At 40.1% G+C, this 22801-nt stretch overlaps 3 protein-coding genes across 3 annotated transcripts; all 3 read left to right on the forward strand.

Moving 5' to 3' along the window:
• Positions 1–177: 177 nt before the first annotated feature.
• On the forward strand, positions 178–11248 carry LOC108832413 (probable RNA-dependent RNA polymerase 3; the record flags this gene model as incomplete). Its single annotated transcript, XM_056985627.1, is given in 20 exon segments — positions 178–526; positions 609–750; positions 849–978; positions 1145–1193; positions 7390–7415; positions 7575–7743; positions 7868–8032; positions 8035–8056; positions 8169–8256; positions 8368–8511; positions 8603–8623; positions 8692–8763; positions 8836–8942; positions 9038–9186; positions 9272–9494; positions 9584–9809; positions 9874–10025; positions 10110–10417; positions 10496–10665; positions 10785–11248. Coding segments are annotated over 20 exon segments (2949 nt in total), but the record flags the coding sequence as incomplete, so codon positions are not given.
• A 2431-nt stretch (positions 11249–13679) lies between these two features.
• Positions 13680–17477, forward strand: LOC108860500 (glutamate receptor 2.4). The gene is made up of 5 exons (XM_018634369.2): positions 13680–13947; positions 14714–16017; positions 16119–16431; positions 16509–16915; positions 16989–17477. Exons 1-5 carry the CDS (start codon positions 13680–13682, stop codon positions 17379–17381), a joined length of 2685 nt encoding a protein of 894 aa, XP_018489871.2. The 3' UTR covers positions 17382–17477.
• A 754-nt stretch (positions 17478–18231) lies between these two features.
• Positions 18232–21841, forward strand: LOC108860433 (U-box domain-containing protein 35). The gene is made up of 11 exons (XM_018634317.2): positions 18232–18448; positions 18575–18651; positions 18733–18854; positions 18943–19148; positions 19225–19279; positions 19349–19733; positions 20177–20278; positions 20354–20740; positions 20805–21563; positions 21649–21721; positions 21825–21841. The coding sequence occupies exons 1-11, from the start codon at positions 18271–18273 to the stop codon at positions 21839–21841; spliced, it is 2361 nt and encodes a 786-aa protein (XP_018489819.2). The 5' UTR covers positions 18232–18270.
• The last annotated feature ends 960 nt before the right edge of the window (positions 21842–22801 follow it).

The following is a 22801-nucleotide window of genomic DNA, read 5'->3' on the forward strand; positions in this document are numbered from 1 at the left end:
TGTCAAATTTTGTTTGCAAATTAAAGAAACTTTGAGAGAAGATAGCAAAAGCAAACAAAGAACACTCTCTCTCCTAACTGGTTCTGTCTATAAACAAACCCTCTAAGAGGGAAGAAGAAGAAGAGACACTACACTGGCTCTTGCTTTCTGGAAAAAATAGTAAAAAAATGTTGACTACTTCTGTCGTATCTTATCGGCACCACCACCAACCAAGCTTCTTTGCAGTCAGAGATATCTCTTTCGAGCAGCGTCGAAAACGTTCTGAAGAGAATCTACCGGAAACACAATCATCCTACCGTAATAAAGGCGGAGACAAGACGGAGACTTTCTTCGATTCCCCAAAAAGTGGCTTTGGAAACACTCAGTAAAGTTTTCAATGCGAGACGTCTTAAAAGAACCCTTGATGGGTTCATCATCTATCTTCTTGACCATTCCGTTTCTGCTTATGGCTCTCCACCCCCGTCCACTCCTGCTCCGGTACTGTCTCCTACAACTCCTGGGACAAAAAGTTGCAGCCTTTTTCAAGGTCAGTAGATGATGATATCTGTCCAAATCTGTTAAAGACTGAAACTTTCTTATGCACAAGAGTTTACTTTGGTCCATTGTAGCAAAGATGTCTCTTCTTGATTCTCAAGTTCCTTCTCCTCACTCTTGGAAACTACAAGGCAATGATTGGATTCAACCTGAGCTCTTGGCTTTGGGTGAACTTGAGTTTAGAAAGGCCTTTATGTTGCTTAGCTATATTCCAGGGTATGTTTATGCTGTCAAAGCTTCTATCTTTTTTTTTTTTTAATCTGTTTTAAAGTGATGGGTTTTGTTGAAAATTACTTTGTTTGAATGTTCTGCAGGCAATCTCTGAGCCAAGTTATAACTGCTGATGAGATCAGACAATGGAAGAATTTGCCTATGGTTGAATACGAAGTTGCAGTTTGGAACCGCTTAGGCTGGCGTTATTGTTCCTCTAAAGACGGAAGAGTTGTATGTCTTCTGTTCCTTTATGTTTTTTTTTCTTGCATGTCTTGAATTGAGAAGAAATGTAGAGAGACTTGTTTGTTGGAAACTAGACATTCCTTTGTACTTTATGACTTTGTTATTGTATTGTACTAACTGCTTCATCTTTATATGCTTCTTCTATTTTCCCCAGCCGCTTGAATGGGACAGCGGGAATACACACTATTATCAGTGTCTTGTTTCTCCCTATTAGAGTACACAAGACAAGCCCAAGACAAGCCCATTACTATGTTATAAATCCATGTGTGTTAGGGTTCCTTTGCAAGTAAGTTAGCAGTATAAATAGGATTGTAATGTGTTAGAGAAAGCAACTTTGGCTGCGGTTTCTAGCAGCCTCTCTTCTCATTTTATGAATCATTATTACAACTCTTGAATCTCTTGGAGACAACTAAAGTCTTTCTCATTCTGTTCTTTATATTTCAATAAAGCTCTTAAGAGCTATCTCTTTATCTATGTTGTTTCTGTGTCAATAAAGTCACTTGCTTTGGTTTATCTTCATGGTATCAGAGCTTTTGTGAACCTTAACAGGTGAAAACAATGGCCGATAACCCAAATCCTTATGCTTTTCCAAGCAACGTTCACATCCTGAGCTCAGTTACTTTGAAGCTCAACGACAGCAACTACTTGCTATGGAAGACTCAGATGGAGTCACTCTTGTCTAGCCAAAAGCTTCTCGGTTTCGTCAATGGTGCGGCTGCTGCTCCGACACCGACTCGTCAGGTGACTCAAGGTGAAGCTCAAATCGAAGAGCCAAACCCTCAACACGAAGCTTGGTTCTGTTCTGACCAACTCGTTCGGTCTTGGATCTACGGGACTCTCTCTGAAGAGGTCCTAGGAACTGTTCACACGCTTGCTACATCGAAGGAAGTCTGGGATTCGCTTGCTGAAAACTTCAACAAGAGCTCTCTTGCCCGAGAGTTCTCCTTACGTCGCAGTCTTCAACTACTCAGCAAAAAGGACAAAACTTTAGCTGTTTACTGCAGAGATTTCAAGAGCATCTGTGATTCCCTTAGCGCCATTGGTAAACCCATTGAGGAATCGATGAAAATCTTTGGCTTTCTCAATGGTTTGACAAGGGAATACGATCCAATCTCTACTGTGATTCAAAGCTCTCTCTCGAAGTTTCCAGCTCCCACCTTCAATGACGTGATATCAGAGGTTCAAGGTTTTGATGCTAAGCTCAAGTCTTATGAAGAACAAGCTCCTGTCACTCCACACCTAGCCTTCTCTACTCAACAACAACAACCTCAAGAGTACAGAAACACAGCGCCTTCCTACAACCCCAACTATCGTGGAAGAGGTCGCTCCAACTACAACAGGGGAAGGGGTGGTTACTCAACTCGTGGTCGTGGCTTCTCCCAGCATCAGACGACAACAGGTGCTTCTGGCGAACGTCCTGTCTGTCAGATCTGTAGCAAAACCGGCCACACCGCTCTCAAGTGTCACAACCGTTTCAACAACAATTACCAGAGCAACGCTGCCTTCAGTTCTCTGCGTGTTGTTGATGAAACAGGTCGTGAATGGTTCCCTGACTCTGGAGCAACCGCTCATGTCACTCCCAGTGCAGCACAACTTCAAGATGTTCATCCTTATGAAGGTGACGATGCGATTATGGTCGGTGACGGAGCTTATCTTCCAATAACACACACTGGATCTGCTACCATTAACTCAGCGTCAGGTACACTTCTTCTCTCAGATGTTCTTGTGTGTCCTGATATAAAGAAGCAATTGTTGTCTGTTTCGAAACTCTGTGATGATCAGAACTGTGGGGTCTTTTTTGATGCTCACAACATATATGTGATTGATCTCAATAAGCTGAAGGTGGTAGCAAAGGGTCCGCGCAGTAAGGGTCTCTATCAGTTGGGAAGTACAAAGGTGGAAGTGAACTTCTCAGACAGGCATGTTGCAGCATCTGAAGCAGTTTGGCACCAACGTCTTGGTCACTCCAATCTTCGTCTTCTCAAACAACTCAGTAGCAGCAAGGATATCATCATCAATAAGAGCACCACTACCTCTGTTTGTGAGCCTTGCCAAATGGGGAAGAGTAGCAGATTTCAATTTTTTCCTTCTCTTTCTAGTGTAGCTAAGCCCCTTGATCGGTTACATTGTGATTTATGGGGTCCCTCTCCTGTTATTTCCAATCAAGGTTTTCGATACTATGCTGTCTTTGTGGATGAATTCTCAAGACATTCGTGGTTCTATCCAATGAAAAACAAATCAGATTTCTTCTCTGTTTTTGTTGCATTCAAAAGCCTTGTTGAAAATCAGTTTACTCACAAGATAAAAGAGTTTCAAACTGATGGAGGGGGAGAGTTTACAAGTACGAAAATGAGAGAGTTTCTGTCTAGTAATGGCATTCAGCATCGCTTGTCTTGCCCCTACACTCCCCAGCAAAACGGGGTGGCAGAGAGAAAGCATAGACACCTGGTGGAGCTTGGTCTTGCGATGATGTTTCAGTCACATCTTCCTCTTCACCACTGGGTTGAGGCGTTTCATACTGCTGCCTACATTAGCAATCTGCTACCTACGGTTACTACAGATGATACAAAGAAAAGTCCCTATGAGCTCTTGCTGGGAACAAAGCCCGTCTACTCCTCTCTACGAGCCTTTGGCTCTGCTTGTTTTCCCTGTCTCAGACCCCAAACTGCTCACAAGTTTGAGCCAAGATCCTTGAAATGTGTTTTCCTTGGCTATTCTTCTCAGTATAAAGGTTATCGATGCCTTTACCCTCCCACTGGCAAAGTCTACATCACGAGACACGCCGTGTTTGACGAAGAATGCTTCCCATTCAAGACAGACTACAAATCTTTTGTTCCACGTTACAAGACTGATCTTCTAAGAGCTTGGCAACTGGCAACTGATTCATCAGAAGTAGCAGCTCCTCCTGCCTCTCAAGTTTCGAGATTTCTCACTCCTCCTCTTGTGCAGGCACCTCCACCTGCAACTCCTGTTCAACATGCTGCGGACGAGCCTGTTCTACCCCACGTTCCCCTGCAAGCTGATGCTGATCATGTCAATCAAGCTCCTGTTCAAGCAGCAGTACCACAGGGTAACACTCACTCCATGCAAACTCGAGGCAAAGCGGGCATACACAAACCAAATACACGCTATGTTCTACTTGCCCCGAAGTATGATATCTCCACACCGAAGAACATCGCTGCTGCTATGGCTCATCCAGGTTGGAATGGTGCAGTATCAGAGGAAATGGAGACGATTCACATGCTCCATACTTGGACTTTAGTTCCTTACACAGAAGATATGAATGTGTTAAGCAGCAAATGGGTATTTACAGTGAAATTCAACCCTGATGGAACTGTGAGGAAACTAAAGGCTCGGTTGGTCACGAAAGGCTATGAACAGGAGGAAGGGCTTGATTATCTGGAGACCTTCAGTCCAGTGGTTCGTACTGCAACGATTCGCATTGTGTTGAATGTTGCAGTTGCAAAAGCGTGGAAAATAAAGCAGTTGGATGTGACCAGTGCCTTCTTACATGGTGAGTTACAGGAGCCAGTATACATGTATCAACCTGCAGGCTTTGTGGATCCGGAAAGACCCAATCATGTATGTAAACTGACAAAAGCTCTTTATGGACTCAAGCAGGCGCCCCGAGCTTGGTTTGACACTTTCAGCACCTTCCTCATTGACTTTGGCTTCTCCTGTAGTAAGTCGGACCCATCCCTATTCACTTATCATCGACAAGGACAAACAATGGTTCTTTTGCTTTACGTCGATGATATCTTACTTACTGGCAATGATGATGATCTGCTGCAACGTCTGTTGGAAACGCTTAACAAGCGTTTCAAGATGAAGGACCTCGGGCCGCCTCGCTACTTCTTGGGTATTGAAATCAAAGAACACTCTGAGGGTCTGTTTATGCACCAGAAAGCTTATGCTGAAGACATCTTACATCAAGCAGCAATGAGCGATTGCAACCCTATGCCCACACCTCTCCCACAACGCATTGAGCAGCTCAACACTGATCCCTTCCCTGAGCCGACTTACTTTCGGAGCCTAGCTGGCAAACTTCAATATCTCACCATAACTCGGCCTGACATCCAGTATGCTGTGAATTATGTTTGCCAGCGTATGCATCAACCGACGATCACTGACTTTGGGCTGCTCAAACGTATCCTGCGCTACGTTAAGGGGACTTTGCATCTCGGCCTGCACTTGAGAAAAGATCCTTGTTTGACTCTCTCAGCCTACTGTGACAGCGACTGGGCTGGCTGTCACGAAACACGCCGCTCTACGACAGGATTCTGTACGTTGCTTGGTCCGAATCTGATATCCTGGTCCGCAAAACGTCAACCGACAGTTTCTCGGTCGTCTACGGAAGCTGAGTACCGTGCACTGGGAGCTACGGCTCAAGAAATAGCTTGGATCTCTTGCCTTCTTCGTGATCTGAACATCTCTCAACCGATGTCAACACTCTTGCTTTGTGACAACCTCTCTGCCGTTTACTTGAGCGCCAATCCTGCTCTCCACAACAGGTCGAAACACTTCGACACTGATTACCATTATATACGAGAGCAGGTTGCCCTTGGTCTGATTGAGACAAGACACATACCAGCTGCTCTTCAAACTGCTGACATATTCACAAAATCACTACCAAAGAAACCGTTCTTGGAGTTGCGAAGCAAACTTGGTGTCGATGAACCTCCGCCAAGTTTGAGGGGGAATGATAGTGATAACCACACTTTGGGCCTTGATAACTCGACCCAAACTCAAGCCCATCTTGTGAATCAACTACAGTCCAACCAACGTCTCTCTGGTTCAAATAACAGAGTAAAAGCAGAGAGTACGGCAAAGCTAGGAAGGCGACTGGAGAACCGTTTTCTACCACTACTATCTATCTGTCTTGAGTGATCTCTTTTACAGCTGTATAGATAAGACTAGAGTCTCTAGATCATTCTCTTCTGCTCTATTTAAAGCTACTGTAAAACCCTAATGTAATTAACGAGAAAGATATCTAAAGTTCATCTTCTTCTCTGTTCTCTAAACACTCTCATGGTATCAGAGCTTCAGTCGGTTCATGGGAGTCACTCTTATCTTTTTCTAGCTTCCGCTTGCTAACCATTTTGAAGTCATCACCTTTGCTGCTGTTTCTGTTATCTACGGCTGAAACCCAATCTTGTCAAAGATTAAACAAGCTTCATCCTTTATGTTTCATACATCTTTCTCTCAGTCATGGAGTTTTCCAACAGTCGAGAGCTTGTGTTCGATGAGAAACTCTGCAAGTGAAGCTTGATTTGTTCGTTGTTCTTCATTTGCTCGTTTTACTGAAGTCAGAAAGGATGGAGCTTGCCGTTGGTTAAGAGTCTTAAGACCAGACAGCACAGCACAAGCCACTGTCAGAGTACTACGAGGACAACATTGAAATGGTTCCAGTCCGTGTCCATACTGTCCTGCTCTCAACTTTGCAAACCGCACCTGCCCTCAAGGAGCACGTCAAATCTGTTTATCTATGGTATGCATCTGTTCTTTTCTCTGCGACAGAACAAGTGAATGTCCGTTTGATAGATTGAGAATGATGTTAGCTGGCTGGTTTTAGATAAGGAATCGTGAGGTTGATTAAATTAGTAGGTTGCGGTTAGTTTCAATGATGGGGTTGTTACTGCAAGTTGGTGTTTTTGATTGGTGCACACAAGATGTTTGATACAATGCCAAAGAGAAAGTCAGAAGGTCATACACAGAGTTTAGTTGATTATTGGTGGACGATAGATAGTGGGAAGGATCTAAGTTGTTATGGGAAGGTCACTTTTGTTATCAGAAAAATTTGATGAGTTACTTGGGTCACAACAGAACCCGGGCTCTTTGTGAGAAAGAAAGGTCACAATGTACATCTGAGTGAGATTGACTAAGCTCTCCAAGTTCAAGAGAAACCTCTGAGTGAAGCCATGCAATACTCACCAAGTATAGACCAACAATCTCTTCTATGTGTTAAATTGAAGACTACACCTATAGCTCCTTGTGACCATGCTTCCACTACTTACTCCACCAAGCCATTTGTTTTCTGTGGTTCAAACTCAGCATCTTGCTTTCATCCGACGCTCAGTTTGCGGGGGAGTATTAGAGTACACAAGACAAGCCCAAGACAAGCCCATTACTATGTTATAAATCCATGTGTGTTAGGGTTCCTTTGCAAGTAAGTTAGCAGTATAAATAGGATTGTAATGTGTTAGAGAAAGCAACTTTGGCTGCGGTTTCTAGCAGCCTCTCTTCTCATTTTATGAATCATTATTACAACTCTTGAATCTCTTGGAGACAACTAAAGTCTTTCTCATTCTGTTCTTTATATTTCAATAAAGCTCTTAAGAGCTATCTCTTTATCTATGTTGTTTCTGTGTCAATAAAGTCACTTGCTTTGGTTTATCTTCACTCCCGACGGTAGCTACAGACTCAAGGTTTAAACAACTCTCCAAGCACCATCTTTCATCGTCTCTGAGTTCAGGGTCTACTTCAGAGGCCATTGCCATAAGTTGTTATCATATGTCTATCGAACATGTGCATCCCAAGTCCTTGATTGTGACTAAATAAGCTGTTGCTTATGTGCTTGCTCATAGGGCCCTCTTGTGGAGAGCACTGGAACACACCTTCACAAGGTTTTGGGTGATGATAATGTTTTAACTGTCAAATTCGCCGACGTTCCAGGCCATGAATTGTACTATTCTACATATAGAGAACTTGCGAAGATTGGTATCATGATTGGTTTACGCCGTTATCAGTTTTTTGGTGGGTATATAATTTTTCTTTATTGCACATACAACAGTTTTCATTGTAGAGGTGCTAATGCCATGTCTAGCAACATATCATAAAAGTTATATAGCTTGTTTGTTTACCTTACTTTTTAATACAGTTTTCAAAGATGGAGGAAAAGAAGAGAAGAAGAAAGATTTTGCTACCAAGGGAGTGAAATGTTACTTTATACGCACAAATTCTACAGCTTCGTATGATATGAGAAACCCCTATTATATCTTCTCTGGAAAGTCAATTCATGAAGCACGTATGCATTTTATGCACGTCCTTTGCCCAAATATATGGCAAGGTACACTCTTGTTTTGTCTCTATGGGAGGCATATAATGAATGATATTCTACTTTCTCATCTTTAAAACTCTTGTAGAGATGTTCTCCTTTTCTTCCTTTGATGCTTCTTCAGGTTTTCCTTAATTCTCTCAAAGACTAAGAAGCTTCAAGTTGACATGAATGGGATTACATTCCAGCAAATCCATGATATACACTGCCATGTACTTCTTCCTTAACTCGTCTTGCGTTTCCTTTTTTAATTGGGCTTGACGTATTGTATTTACTAATGTGCTTTGACCTTCTTCTTTTTTTCCGTCTCTTCCAATTTGCAGGATCAAAATGGGAATGATGTTCTTGATAAGAATGGAAAACCTTGTATCCATTCAGATGGAACTGGCTACATCTCTGAGGACCTCGCTCGGATGTGTCCAACAGATCTTTTTAAAGGAAAACGCATCAGAAATTATGATAAGCAGGTCTTTCTTCTGCTTCCACACAACTTTATAGTTACTTCTGTTCCCTCTTGTTCTCTTATCATGTTTGTTCATCGTTTGTTTTACAGCACAGGCAACCAGTGTTGAAGATCCGGTATGTTGTCTACACTCGATTCTCTATCACTTAACACAAGTAGTAACAATACTGTTTTTTACAAACAGCCTCTGCTAATCCAGTTTCGGATGTTTCACTCTGGATATGCTGTTAAAGGGACTTTTCTCTTAAACAAAAAAAGTAAGTTAGCCTCTCTTTCATGTCAGAAATTCAGGCTATTCCTAATTTTTATCTTCTGCATTATTTGCCAGCTTCCTCCTCGGACAGTCCAGGTTCGTCCTTCTATGGTCAAGGTGTCCAAAGATCAAGCCTTGTCTGATTTTAGCACCTTTAACTCCCTGGAGGTTGTCACTACAAGGTAGGTGTCTCTCTCTCGAGGGTCTTTTGTTATTTATTTGAAGCTGAACTTCTTTCTTAAGGTTCTTAAATTGATGTTTCCATTCCATCTTCCAGTAACCCACCAAGAAGAACTAAGCTATCGAGGAACTTGGTCGCGCTTCTGAGCTATGGTGGAGTTCCTGATGACTTCTTTTTGGATATAGTGCGCAACACGTTGGAAGAGTCGAGAACAATATTCGAAAACAAACGTGCTGCTGTGAATGGTACTTAAAGAAACACCCTCAAAAGTTACACTATAGGAAGTAGAAGGAAACTCTCAATGAAGGTAGAGTTCGTTTGTGCATGCAGCTGCTCGTAATTATGGGGATATGGACGACTATAAAGCTTATGAAATGATCATGTCGCGTATCCCACTTGACGAACCACACTTGAAGGATCATCTGTCTATTCTTCTAAAGACAGAAAAGAATGATCTGAAAGCAGGAAAGCTTCTTGTTACCGAGTCATACTATCTCATGGGCACGGTTGATCCCACCGGAAAGCTCAAGCAAAACGAAGTCTGCGTCATCCTGTATGCTCTACTCAGTTACTCCTTGAGTGCATATATATATATGCTTACCTTGGTATAATACTACTTTCTTTGTTGTGGGTTTTGTGTAGGGAGACTGGGCAAATATCAGGGAAAGTGCTAGTTTACAGGAACCCTGGGCTACATTTTGGAGACATACATGTACTTAAGGCTACATATGTTCAAGCCTTGGAAGAGTATGTAGGAAACTCCAAGTATGGTGTGTTCTTCCCTCAGAAAGGTCCAAGATCTTTGGGTGATGAGATTGCAGGTGGTGACTTTGATGGTGATATGTATTTCATATCCAGAAATCCCAAGGTAACCACCAATTTTTAAAGTAAAATTATTCAACGCTTGAGACCTGTAATATTTTCTTGTTTAGCTACTGGAACACTTCAAGCCCTGTGTAGTACCATGGGTTAGCTCTTCTCCTCCTAGTAGAATTTATACTGGTCCAGCGCCAAGTGAACTTACACCAGAAATGCTGGAAGAAAAGCTTTTCAGTATGTTTTTGGAGGCAAGATTTAATTCCAGGTGCACAAATATAATTCGAAGTGTACTCTCGTTTTTTTATGTATTTTTTTGGGTTAAAATATGTCTCGTTTTCTCGGTTTAAAGCAACGTTGTAGGGGCAGCTGCTGATAGCTGGCTAAGCATAATGGACCGTTTCCTCACGTTAGGAGATGAGAGAGCTAAGGAAAAAGCTGGGAGGAAGAAACAAATTCTGAAGGCTATTGATGTATACTATGATGCTCTTGATGCACCAAAAAACGGTGCCAGGGTCGAACTCCCATTAGACTTAAGACTCGTGGATTTTCCACATTACATGGAGAATAAGCATAAGAAAAGTTTCAACTCCACTTCTATTCTTGGATTGATCTATGACACCGTAGTATCTCAGAATGAAGAGGAACCCCCTCCATGTGGTACACATCTTGTTACTTGTCAATAGTAAGGGTACACACATTTTTAAAAACATTTTTTAACTCTCTGTTACGATTCAGAAATCAAGAAACTCCCGTGCTTTGAAGATGAGATGGTCCTTGATTCTTACATGGAGAAATATAGACGCTGGTACCAGGGATATAAAAGTGAAATGAACCAGGCGATGGGAACCGATGAAAATAATAATAAGAAGGAATCAGCCAGTGAAGTCATCCAGAAATACAAGCAGGTAAGCTCCTCCTATACCCATTAACAACGATTTTTTGTTAATACAATTCAATAAGAATCGATCTAATGCGTTATAAAAACAAACTCACCGGTGGAAAGATTTCTTCTTCTCTGTATCAGGACTTCTATGGTGCTGCAGGGTTTGAAGACAGCAATAAAAGCTTTGAAGAGCTCTATCAACAAGCCTTGGCACTTTACAACATCGTTTACGATTATGCCATCATAAAGAACAAAGTTCGTTACTGCGGGTTTGTCTGGAAGGTTGCAGGACCAGTCCTGTGCAAATTCTACCTTAAGAAAAAGAAGGAGAAGTCAGTCTTCTCTGCTGTTTCAATGCACAAAGAGCTCTATGGTTGAACTCTTACTTGTCATGTTCTATTCTGGTAAAAATAAGCATTCTGTAGTCTTCATGTCTCATAAGATGTGTGTTAAAGCAAATATGTAACCAAGTAACCTGACTAATAGGCTAAGCTATGTGGTGAAGTGCCTTATGTATTAGTTATAATCCTTAGATGTGCCCTCTAATGTACATGTTTGTGTGTATATTTGCTTATGAAATAAAAGAATAAACATGTTAAATAAGACTCGGCTTGTGTTCTATTTTCAACTAGCTGTACACATGGCGACTTATGGAGCCCATACGGTGTACAGAGCTGTCTTCAAGCTTCCATTTCGATCTAAAATCTTTTCAATAAAATGAAAATATGTAGACCTGTGCCACTTTTAATTGTTAAGGGCAGTGTGAGTGTGTGACTTTGTAAGAAACATACGTTTCTAACAGATATGCCAGACTTGAGACACATCTTTGAGGAACAAGTAGTTGAAGTAGTAGAGTTTGTTGCTCTCCTTGCTCCCGAACTATTTTAACCTCAACATTTCCTAGAGGCAAAACCAGCCACTGACTGAAGTTTCTGAAGGGCAACACATTCAATGTCAAAATCTTCTACCATGATTATGAAGAAGATTTTACAAGTTTTCAGAGTTTTAAAGATGTAAAATATAGTTCGGTGGATATTGGAATAGGACTTCACAAGAAAGAAAAGAAAATTCTTGTTCTTTAATGTTTGTTGTCCTTTTTTCATAAATTTTTTTTTTAAACGTGAATGTTTGAGTATTCTGCAAGTGGCCCTTCATCAAAAGTATATTCTTTTAATGTCCGTCAATGATTATTTTCTATTGTTGATCACCTAATTAATTATTTTATCAACTATCTGACTTGTATTTTTTTGCTAATTGACTATTTCAGTTGACTTTTTTTTAATTGTTAACAGAAGTGTTTTTTTAAATCACGTTCACTTGAATAACGTCCATTTGACCTATTTTTCCAATTGTCCTTTTAACTAAAAGTATTTTTTTAAATAAGTGTCCGCCAATGATTATTTTCTGCAACAATCAATTATTCATCACCTAATTAGCTGTTTTTTGCAAACATATCTGACTTTTTTTTGTTAATTGACTGTTTCATCCTAAGAAGTCATGTCATCTAAATTTTTAACGGTTACGTGTGGGCTGGATATGCGCCTTACTGCAATGTCCTTGGACCTCGGCTACATTCGTGTTGTCAAACATTGTTATTCATTAGTATTGTTTTTCTTAAAAAAAAGTTGAATGATTAAATGACGTCTTGTTATTTGTTTTATTTTTGTGGATCGTCTTGTTAATTGTTATTTTTTACCCGTCCATGAAAATTTTCTTTTGTGAGTGTTTATATAATCGTCAAACAAGATGGATATCCAAAAACGCAATGAGAGACAAGGGGTTTATTGAACTATGGGTTTCACAAAGTTTTGGGGGGTTTTAAATATAGAAAGATTTAGTGAAAATGAAAATAAAACTAAAAGTATTTGTTGAATTATGATATGTACAAAACTTGAGAAGAAAATACAAGACTTGAGAAAATACAAGACTTGAGAAGAAAGCACAAGACTTGAGAAACTGATTATGAGCAATTTGGTTATGATTGGCTGGACTTTATTATGGTCGAAAGTCCATTAATAATTAGATTTAGGGAGACATTTATATAGTCTCTAAACCTAATTTTTTGCCTTCTAACACTTATTTGACTTAAAGAGAGAGGCAAAAAGCAAGAGTAAATAGAAGAATTTGAAGAAGTATCTACAAGAAGAAGGCAAGGGAGATCCGGTCAAGAGTCTCAGGCTGTTTCTTCTCCAAAGACAATGGGGTTTCATCTCTTATACACACATGTTCAGTGAGCTTAAGTCTTTAGCTCATTCTTATGTTGTCTCTAGGTGGATAGAAAGACACAAAGGTTGTTGTGTAAAGAAAGCTCTTGTGAACACTTGATACTGGTGAATCGTTGAGAGTGCCGTCCTCTCCCCAGATGTACCGAAAGAGAACTGGGTCAAAAAATCTCTTGTGTCTTTAACAACCTCAAACAACATCAAAGGAGTGTGCTAGGTTAAATTAGTCAGGAGAGAATTAACCGGTTAATTGGTCCAGAAGGTTTTTTTCAACAATATTCAATAAAAAGTTTTAAATTGAAATAATAAAAATTGTAAAATGTATACATATTATATTTTAATTTATATTAGAAAAAATTAAAACAAAAATATTTTATATATTTTTTAAAAATTAATAGTATGATTTTATATATATAATTTTATATTTATTAAAATAGTATGATTTTAATACTTTTATAGTTATATAAAATGTAGATACTATAAATTTATGATTTAATAGATGTTGCATTTAATAGTTAACCAGTCATAAGAGTCTCGCTAACTCTTCCATTTCTAACCGATGTACTAGTCATACAAATCTCTAAAAATGTTTGAAATTACAACTATTTGTATTCGCAAATTCTCGCAACCACTGCAATTAGTGTAACCAGGCCCTTAACTGAGTACGTTTTGGTGCAATAGCTTTTTTATTACCATGGAAGATTGGTTCAATAGTTGAACCCAATTATCTACTAAAATATGATTTGACGTATATAAAACCGCGCCACGGTTTCATTACTTCACGGCACTTAGCTAAAAACAGAAACAATTAAAAATGAAGAGACATCTCATTCTTAACAACCTCGTCTCAGCCTTTCTCGTCGTTGTTCTGGCCGCGGAGTTGGGGAAGGGACAGAATACGACAACGCAAGTTATTAATGTTGGTGTTGTGACTGATGTCGGAACGACTGCGTCGAACTTGAGCTTGATCGCCATTAACATGTCCCTCTCAGATTTTTACTCTGCTCGTCCAGGATCTCGGACCAGGCTTCTTCTTAACTTTGGCGACTCCAGGGATGATGTTGTTGGCGCCGCAGCCGCTGGTATGATCTTCATACACATTTATTTGTGTATTTTCGTAATTTAAAATCAATGAACTAACAATTATATCATATCAAGCAAATTTTTTACTAGCTAATTGAAAATATAAAGTCGAATACAATGGAAAGAAAATTTTCCGTTTGCTTTGCAATTCACAAAAAATGAATTATATAAATTATTTAAGTCATGTTTCAAGAAAATTTAATTTTTTGACTTAATTTTATTTTATTCGTGTAAGCACAAACTCAACTATTGTTTTCGAAATAATTGAGGCAAAAGATTTGACAATCTTATATATCTCCAATGATCTTTTTTCCTTTATAATACATGAATCAATAATAGAGGTAAGGTTTAGTATAATATATGTTTTTAAGAATTTAAGGTGTTCATCCTTAATAATGTAAAGATAGAAATATAAAGGAATTCTATGAAGAAGAAAAATATGATGAGGTGTAGTTGCATGATTAGTTTAACTTATTTAAAATTACTTTCTGTTGGCAAGTTATTTACAGCTATGCGATTTTACTATGGAAAATGAAATAGATTGAATTTAAAATTTAGTATGACAAAAAGATATCATGAATTTCTTGAGTCGAAAACTCATGATTTCCAAAAACTTATTTAAAGCAGAAATATATATATTAATCTTTCTTTATCATTTTGGAAATGGCCCTAAATTCGAGACAACTCTATTTACAACAGTCATGTTTCCATCTGGCTTGGCTGTCACGTTACTCATTTAAGCTAACATTATCCATGTTTCCACAGCTCTTGATCTTATAAAGAATAAGGAAGTGAAAGCAATACTGGGACCAAGAACTTCGATGCAAGCTTCTTTTATGATAGAGGTAGGCCAAAAATCTCAGGTGCCAATTATTTCATTTTCTGCAACGAGCCCTTTCCTTGATTCAGGCCGTAGTCCATATTTCTTTCGCTCTACTTACGATGACTCATCTCAAGTGCAAGCCATAAGTGAGATCATCAAGGTGTTTGGTTGGAGAGAGGTGGTGCCTGTGTATGAGGACAATGCTTTTGGTGAAGGTATAATGCCAGATCTTACTGATGCATTACAAGCTATCAACATCCGGATACCTTATAGGACTGTGATTTCACCTAATGCAACTGATGATGAAATATCTGCGGAACTTCTTACACTGATGACCAAACCAACTAGAGTGTTTGTGGTTCATATGAACCGGTTCCTTGCTTCAAGATTGTTTCCAAAAGCCATGGAAACAGGTTTAATGAAAGAAGGGTATGCTTGGATCCTCACTAATGGAGTTATAGATAATCTTGGTTTGATGAATGAAACCGATATTAAAGCAATGCAAGGGGTCTTAGGGATAAGGACCCATTTTCCTATATCTGAAGAGCTCAAAACATTTAGATCAAGATTGGCAAAGGCGTTTCCTGTTTCCGACTTGAATGTCTATGGAGTGAGAGCTTATGATACAACCACAGCGTTGGCTATGGCTGTTGAAGAAGCAGGAACAAGTAACTTGACTTTCAGTGAGACGGATGGTAGAAACATATCTGACCTGGAAGCACTTAGTGTCTCACAATATGGTCCAAGGCTTATCCGTGCCCTCTCGGAGATTAAGTTCAGAGGACTTGCTGGTGATTATCATTTCATTGATAGACAATTGCAAGTACCAGTGTTCGAGATTGTCAACGTGGTCGGAAGTGGAGAAATGGTGGTCGGATTCTGGACGCAGGAGAAAGGACTGGTAAGAGATTTGAGTCCAAGTTCAAGAAGTACACGAACTTTCTCTACATGGAAAGATCATCTGAACCCAATCATATGGCCTGGGATTACCACTACTGTTCCAAGAGGATGGGAGATACCAACAAACGGGAAGAAGCTGCAGATTGGTGTTCCTGTTGATACTTTCCCTCAGTTTGTGAAAGTTAAGAAGGACCCTATAACACATGAAACCATAGTTACAGGTTTCTCCATTGATTTCTTTGAAGCTGTTATTCAAGCCATGCCTTATGATGTCTCCCATAGATACATTCCTTTTGGAGATCAAGATGGCAAACCTTACGGTAACTTCAACGACTTGATAAACCAAGTCTATCTCGGGGTGAGCCATGAGACCAACCTGCTTCTTATTATTTTTTTTCTGGTCTGAATCATAAATGTAATACTCTTCCATGCATGTCTATGAGGTAGGTATATGATGCTGTGGTTGGTGATACAACAATACTGGCAAATAGATCCTCCTATGTAGATTTCACTTTGCCATACACAACATCGGGTGTAGGCATGGTTGTTCCTCTAAAAGACAGCGTGACAAGAAGTAGCTTCATCTTCTTTACACCTTTGACATGGGAACTTTGGGTCACAACACTTGCTTCTTTTTTTGTTCTTGGTTTTGTTGTGTGGATTCTTGAACATAGAGTGAACACAGACTTTACTGGACCTTGGCAGTACCAGATCAGCACTATGTTCTGGTTTTCCTTCTCCATTATGGTTTTTGCACCCAGTATGTTCCCCCCTCTTAAACCAATCAATAAACGAAGAGACTGTTTTGTGTAAAAGTGTTAATCTTTGTTTTATTAGGAGAAAGAGTGTTGAGCTTCTCAGCAAGGGTTGTGGTTATCTCCTGGTACTTCATTGTTCTTGTGCTAACTCAGAGTTACACTGCTAGTTTGTCATCGCTTCTTACGACACAACAGCTTAATCCAACTGAAACGAGCATGAAGAACTTGCTTGCAAAAGGGGGACATGTTGGATACCAGAGAGATTCCTACATCTCGGGGAAACTAAGAGAATCAGGTTTCCCAAACTCTAGACTCGTGCCGTTTAACTCTGCAGAAGAATGTGAGGAGCTTCTGAGAAAGGGCCCCTCAAAAGGTGGCGTTTCTGCAGCTTTCATGGAGGTACCATACGTGAAAGTCTTTCTTGGACAATACTGCAAGAAGTATAGAATGGTGGAAGTTTCATTTGATGTCGACGGGTTTGGCTTTGTAAGTTCCCATCACTTTGTGGTGGCTTCTCAACACTCTATATGTATAACTAAGTACCGGTACTTTTTTGTAGGTATTTCCAATAGGATCACCTCTAGTGGCTGATGTATCAAGGGCCATTTTGAAAGTGGCTGAGTCTAACAAAGCAACTCAACTTGAAGATGCGTGGTTCAAGAACATCGACGAAACTTGTCCTGATCCAATCACTAATCCTGATCCAAACCCCACAGTCACCTTTCGCAAGCTAGGCCTTGATAGTTTCTGGGTTCTGTTTGCTGCTGCTGCTGTCGTCTGGTTCATTGCCTTGTTGAGATTTGTGGTTTATTTCTTCATGAATAATAGGGATATACTGAGAGAAGATGGAACCCATCGAGAAAGAATGCAGAGTATGTGGCGAAGATTCATTGCCCCTGTAGTAACACCACCCGGGGAGCAGAACCCTGGTCATGGTCCGGGAAACAACTAAAAAGTTTTTTAAAATTTTTCTTTAGCCACAGTTATCTTTGTATTATTGTATATCACCAACGTACAACTATGTTGTCACTAGGAGCGAATTAATGTCTGAACCCATCAAAACTTTGGATGCTTCTTCAACCATTTTCTATTAGTATACCTCGAAAGCTTAACGTTACAAGATCTCCATGCAAAGTGTTCACTGAGAGGAACCATGTTTTTTTTCAGATTTCCAAAAATGATAAAAGATCATGGGTTCTCCTTTTGCATACAAGCGTCACAACTAGCATCACCCTCATCTATTCAGCAAAATTATGATGACTACAAAACCAAGATATTTATAGTAGATCATGCTAGAAGAATATTCAGTCACAGATTGTTTCAAAATTAGCGGTCATCGTGGTCTCATTTGTAATCTTGATTTAAATTCATTTTGCATAGTTTCACAAAGTTCACTCATTTGTCTCCATTTGATTATCTAAATATGTATTTCTGCTTTTCAATACTATATAATATATAAGACACGAATCCATGCGTAATAACATGATTTTGGGTTTCAAACTTTTTCTTGAGATATGTAAAAAAGATTTGAAATTTAAGCCTAAACTGTATTTTCAAGGCTATACTAATTACCATAGCGGAGAATCCGCGAGGACCCGAAGCTGTCGGAGAGAGATACGGAGACACAAAGATGACGACGAGACAGAGAAAACGAGCGGTGGTAACGAAACCAATGTTTTTCAGTCAACCACTGAATCTCAGTTTCCTAATTTAGACAATTCTCCAAAACCCTAAATTTAGGAAATACCGCAGGTTTCTTTAGGTCTTTGAGAATGGAAACCCTCCAAGAAGATAGAGGCAAAGGTTCTTGGAAGAGGCTCGTAAAGCTACTTTTGTAATCGATGAAGTCACAAAAGGGTAACGTGAAGAAGAAGAATGCGAATTCAGGGTTGGTCGCCGTAGCAGTTGATAAAGATAAAGGGAGCCAACATGCTCTCAAATGGGCAGCTGATCATCTCGTCTCCAAAGGAGAAACCATCATCCTCCTCCATGTTATCCATCGATCCTCATCTGATTCAGGTCTCTGAGGAGGAATGCTCTTCTTATATTACCAAACCCATCTTGTTCTGTATTCTTGTTGTTGCTGTCTGAGTTTTCAAGATTCTGTAGAAACTGATGTTGTTTTGGTGCAAATGGGGTTTGTAGTTGAGGTTAATGCAGAGAAACATAAACAGGCTGAAAACCTTTTCGTCACGTTTCATTGCTACTGCAGTCGAAAAGAGGTACAAACAGCGATATAAGATAATTACTCTTGTCCTTTCTTGATTGGTCTTAATATTGTATATCTCTGTTGTTGCTGCTAGATACAATGCCTTGACGTCACGCTTGAGGATGACAGCATAGTCAAGTCCCTTGCGGAATACGTTTCCTCTGGTGTGATTGAGAATCTGGTTCTTGGTGCTCCTTCCAGGCATGGATTCATGAGGTATTAATAGATATGAATCTCCTCCTTTTAATCGATAAGAATCGTCACTCTTTTCTTCTTCTTATGTTTGTTTTATACCCTTAAGAAGAAAATTCAAGATGTCTGATACACCGAGCAATGTAGCCAAAGCAGCACCTGATTTCTGTACAGTTTACATCATTTCAAAAGGGAAGATATCATCTGTTCGTCACGCCACGCGAGATGCTCCTTATCAGTCTCCCCTTATGGCTCAGATTGAGGATCATTCTGCAATGACTAACTACGAAAAGTTCAGGAACACCATGAGCTTTAGAGGTAAAGATTGTTAAACTACTTCTTTGAGGCTTTAACCACATGAATCTTGAAACTGTACTTTTGATGCTACAAACAGATAGGGCTCCACCGCCAAGGTCTTCGGTCTCAAGCTCTATCGAAGACTTTGGAAAGTAATGTTTCCTCTTTACCAAGAAACTAATCTGGTTTTGAAAGGTTAAACTTAGCATTCGTTTCAACAGGTCACCTATGGCAAGGACATCAAACTACGCAAACTCATTCTATGATTTGTCGGACACGGACAACGACATATCATTTGTTTCATCAGGCAGGCCAAGCATCACGAGCCCAGGCCGGAGAAGTATCGCAAGCTCAGGAAGGCCGAGTACAAGCACTAACGAAAGGTCTGACATATCTTTTGTGAGCTCAGGCAGGCCGAGTACTAGCACTACAGGAAGCCCTTCCTTCATCTATGAGTTCCCTGATTCTGGTTTAACTCCGAGAATGTCTACGGGCTCTGGACAAAGCGTTGGCTCTATGCGTCTAGGGATCAATATCCAACATGACTTCTCATTCGTCTCACAAGATAGTGGCCGCTCTTCTTGTTCTTGTTCACCACAAAACTTGGTAAGACGAGTTGGATTGGTTATAGACAGTGAAGTATGGTTTTGAGTAGCACTGCGGTTTCAGATACTTCCGGTATTTTTGATTCAAGTTTATTCGGTTCGACCACAATTCTATCGAAGTGAACCGAAAAAATATCAGTTTGGTTTTCGCTTAAATTTGGTTTTTATTTTATTTCCGAATCAACCAATTTTTTCCGTTAGATTTCAGTAAGGTCAGATATTTTCGGATAAATTTTGTTATATTTGGTTATTTCTATTTATTTGGTTCGATTTTTCGGTTATTTTAGCTTTTAACATTTAAAAAAAGAACGAACCAATATTCAAAACCCTACCGAACCCAAAACCAAAAGTTTCAGTTCGGTTCGGCGCTTGATCGTTTCTGACAAAAGCCACAAGGCTAGTTTTGAAAATGGTTAGTATATATACGTTTCTTGGAATGTACAGGAAGACGTGGAAGCTGAGATGCGGAGACTGAAACTGGAACTGAAACACACTATGGCCTTGTATGGATCAGCTTGCAGAGAAGCACTAGCAGCAAAGCAAGAGGTAAACTAATATTACATGACACCTTGTGCAGTGTTGACTAGACTGAAAGAGATTTTTAACTTTTTGGTTGTAAAGGCAAAGGAGCTCCAGCGTCAGAAAATGGAAGAGGAAGGATGGGTGCAAGAAGGACAGTTATCAGAGAAATCAACAAAGCTGATAGCTGAAAAAGAAAGAGCAAACAAAGCTGCAATGGATGCTTCTGAAACAGCAAACAAGATAGCAGATCTTGAAACACAGAGAAGAGCCATAGAATCTGGAGATGCTTTCTCTGATTCCAACTTAAGGTACCGGAGGTATGTTATCGGTGAGATTGAAGAAGCTACAAACTCATTCGACAAGGCTAATAAAATTGGTGAAGGTGGATACGGTCCCGTTTTCAAGGGTCACCTTGATCATACCCCTGTTGCTATTAAGGTTTTGAGACCAGATGCAGCTCAAGGAAGATCTCAGTTTCAAAGAGAGGTAAGCTAACCTAAGACAGATTTTATCTTAGATGTGAACTAACAACTATTGAGTATTGTTACAGGTGGAGGTTCTTAGCTGCATAAGACATCCACATATGGTTCTACTCATTGGAGCATGTCCAGAGTATGGAGTGCTTGTTTATGAGTATATGGCTAAAGGGAGTTTAGCTGATAGGCTCTATAGGAGCGGTAACACGCCACCGCTCTCGTGGGAGCTCAGGTTCAGAATTGCAGCTGAAGTTGCTACTGGTCTGCTCTTCCTTCACCAGACCAAACCTGAGCCTATAGTGCACCGTGATCTGAAGCCAGGGAACATCTTGATCGACCAGAACTACGTGAGCAAAATCGGGGACGTTGGATTAGCAAGACTAGTCCCTGCAGTTGCGGAAAACGTGACGCAGTGCCACGTCACGTCAACCGCAGGGACGTTCTGTTACATTGACCCGGAGTACCAACAAACAGGAATGCTTGGTGTGAAGTCAGATGTCTACTCCTTCGGTATCTTGCTTCTCGAGCTGCTTACAGCGAAGAAGCCTACGGGTTTGTCTTATACTGTTGAGCAAGCGATAGAGAAAGGGACGTTCAAGGATATGTTGGATCCGGCAGTGCATAACTGGCCGGTGGAAGAGGCTTTGTCTTTGGCAAAGGTTGCGCTTAGATGTGCACAGCTGAGAAGGAAAGACAGACCAGACCTTGGGAAAGAGGTGTTGCCGGAGCTCAACAGACTGAGAGCTCTTGGTGATGCTAATATGGAGTGGATTATGTTCAACTATAGCAGAGGTCCATCACCAAAACATAGCGTAATCTCCTTGCCAACAGTTGTGAGTACTAAAGAAAATGCTCTTAGAAGTTTTCAACAGTTTGGTTTTATCCTCAACTGTAAAATGAAAAATGATTCCATTGCAGGATGAAATGAGTGTAACCTCAGATGGCTCGAATACACATTCAAGTACTCTATCAGACATGGAGAAGAACTTAGGTGCATTATTACTCAGCATTTTTATAAGACATTATCATGTGTGTTGCTAATCAAGATGTCACTGTTTCTCATCTATGCTACTTTACTTTCTTTTTTGTTTCAGACGATGAAGAGGATTAGCATTCTTGTTTGGTGATGGAATGAAGCCATTCTTGTGTCTTTAGTTTTGCTCAAGCTATTTTATTAATGAATATAGTGTGTATACATTCTTGTTTGTATTCGTAAAGAGGAAACAATGATTAAGTTTGTGCTAATTCCTCTACTAGATGTAAATTCTGTTTTTGAATATGTAATAAGACGAGATTTAGACCGCACTAATTACTGATTGCTAATTTGGTGATTCTAATATCTATGTGTTGAGATTGTGAAAGGCCAAGTCCAACTCTATTTATCCGATTAGTACGATATTGTCCACTTTGGGTCCGAAGGCAAAGCCCGCATGGATTTGTTTCTGGGACTCCTTCCCAAAAGGGCTCGTACTAATCAGAGTTGGACATCCCTTTATATACTAGACATGATTTGTCTAAACTTCCAATGTGGGACTTTGTTTGCATTCCCAACAAACCTCCTCTCAAACCAAGTACCACATCAACCCTTGGTTTCCAACTTCCAGCGAAACCTGACACACTTCTTGTACCGCCGTAATCACCAACGGGACTCTTCACCTAACTCTTGTTACACCATTAGGATTTATCCACCTAACCCTTACTGCACCATTAGGACATTCACCATCTAATCCTTGCAGCACCGTTAAGAATATCCACCTAATCTTGTATTGTTGTTAGGGAGAGACTTTCGATATAAGTCTCCGGCACCACTTAATCGCGAAGTCACCTTGAAAATTCTCTTCCCACAACCGAAGCTTCCAGGATCTTTGACTGGTCTCTGCTACGCATCCGCCCTTCCCATCGAAGTGGAGGCTCTTCGAACTTGAAGGGTATTTTGGTCTTCTTGCAGATGTTCGTCATCCCGGCTCTGATACCAATTGTTGAGATTGTGAAAGCCCATGTCCAACTCTATTTATCCGATTAGTACGATATTGTCCACTTTGGACCCGAAGGCAAAGCCCGCATGGATTTG

Source organism: Raphanus sativus, chromosome 5 (genome assembly GCF_000801105.2).
Source record: "Raphanus sativus cultivar WK10039 chromosome 5, ASM80110v3, whole genome shotgun sequence".
Lineage (NCBI taxonomy): Eukaryota > Viridiplantae > Streptophyta > Magnoliopsida > Brassicales > Brassicaceae > Raphanus > Raphanus sativus.

Bases quoted from the DNA above. Each gene is read 5' to 3' on its own strand.
- LOC108860500 (XM_018634369.2), top strand. From the start codon at position 13,680: ATGAAGAGACATCTCATTCTTAACAACCTCGTCTCAGCCTTTCTCGTC. The intron at 13,948-14,713 runs GTATGATCTTCA...ATGTTTCCACAG, and splicing joins TGTTGGCGCCGCAGCCGCTG to CTCTTGATCTTATAAAGAAT. The intron at 16,916-16,988 runs GTAAGTTCCCAT...ACTTTTTTGTAG, and splicing joins ATGTCGACGGGTTTGGCTTT to GTATTTCCAATAGGATCACC.
- LOC108860433 (XM_018634317.2), top strand. From the start codon at position 18,271: ATGAAGTCACAAAAGGGTAACGTGAAGAAGAAGAATGCGAATTCAGGG. The intron at 18,855-18,942 runs GTATTAATAGAT...ACCCTTAAGAAG, and splicing joins TCCAGGCATGGATTCATGAG to AAAATTCAAGATGTCTGATA. The intron at 19,280-19,348 runs GTAATGTTTCCT...TCGTTTCAACAG, and splicing joins TCTATCGAAGACTTTGGAAA to GTCACCTATGGCAAGGACAT.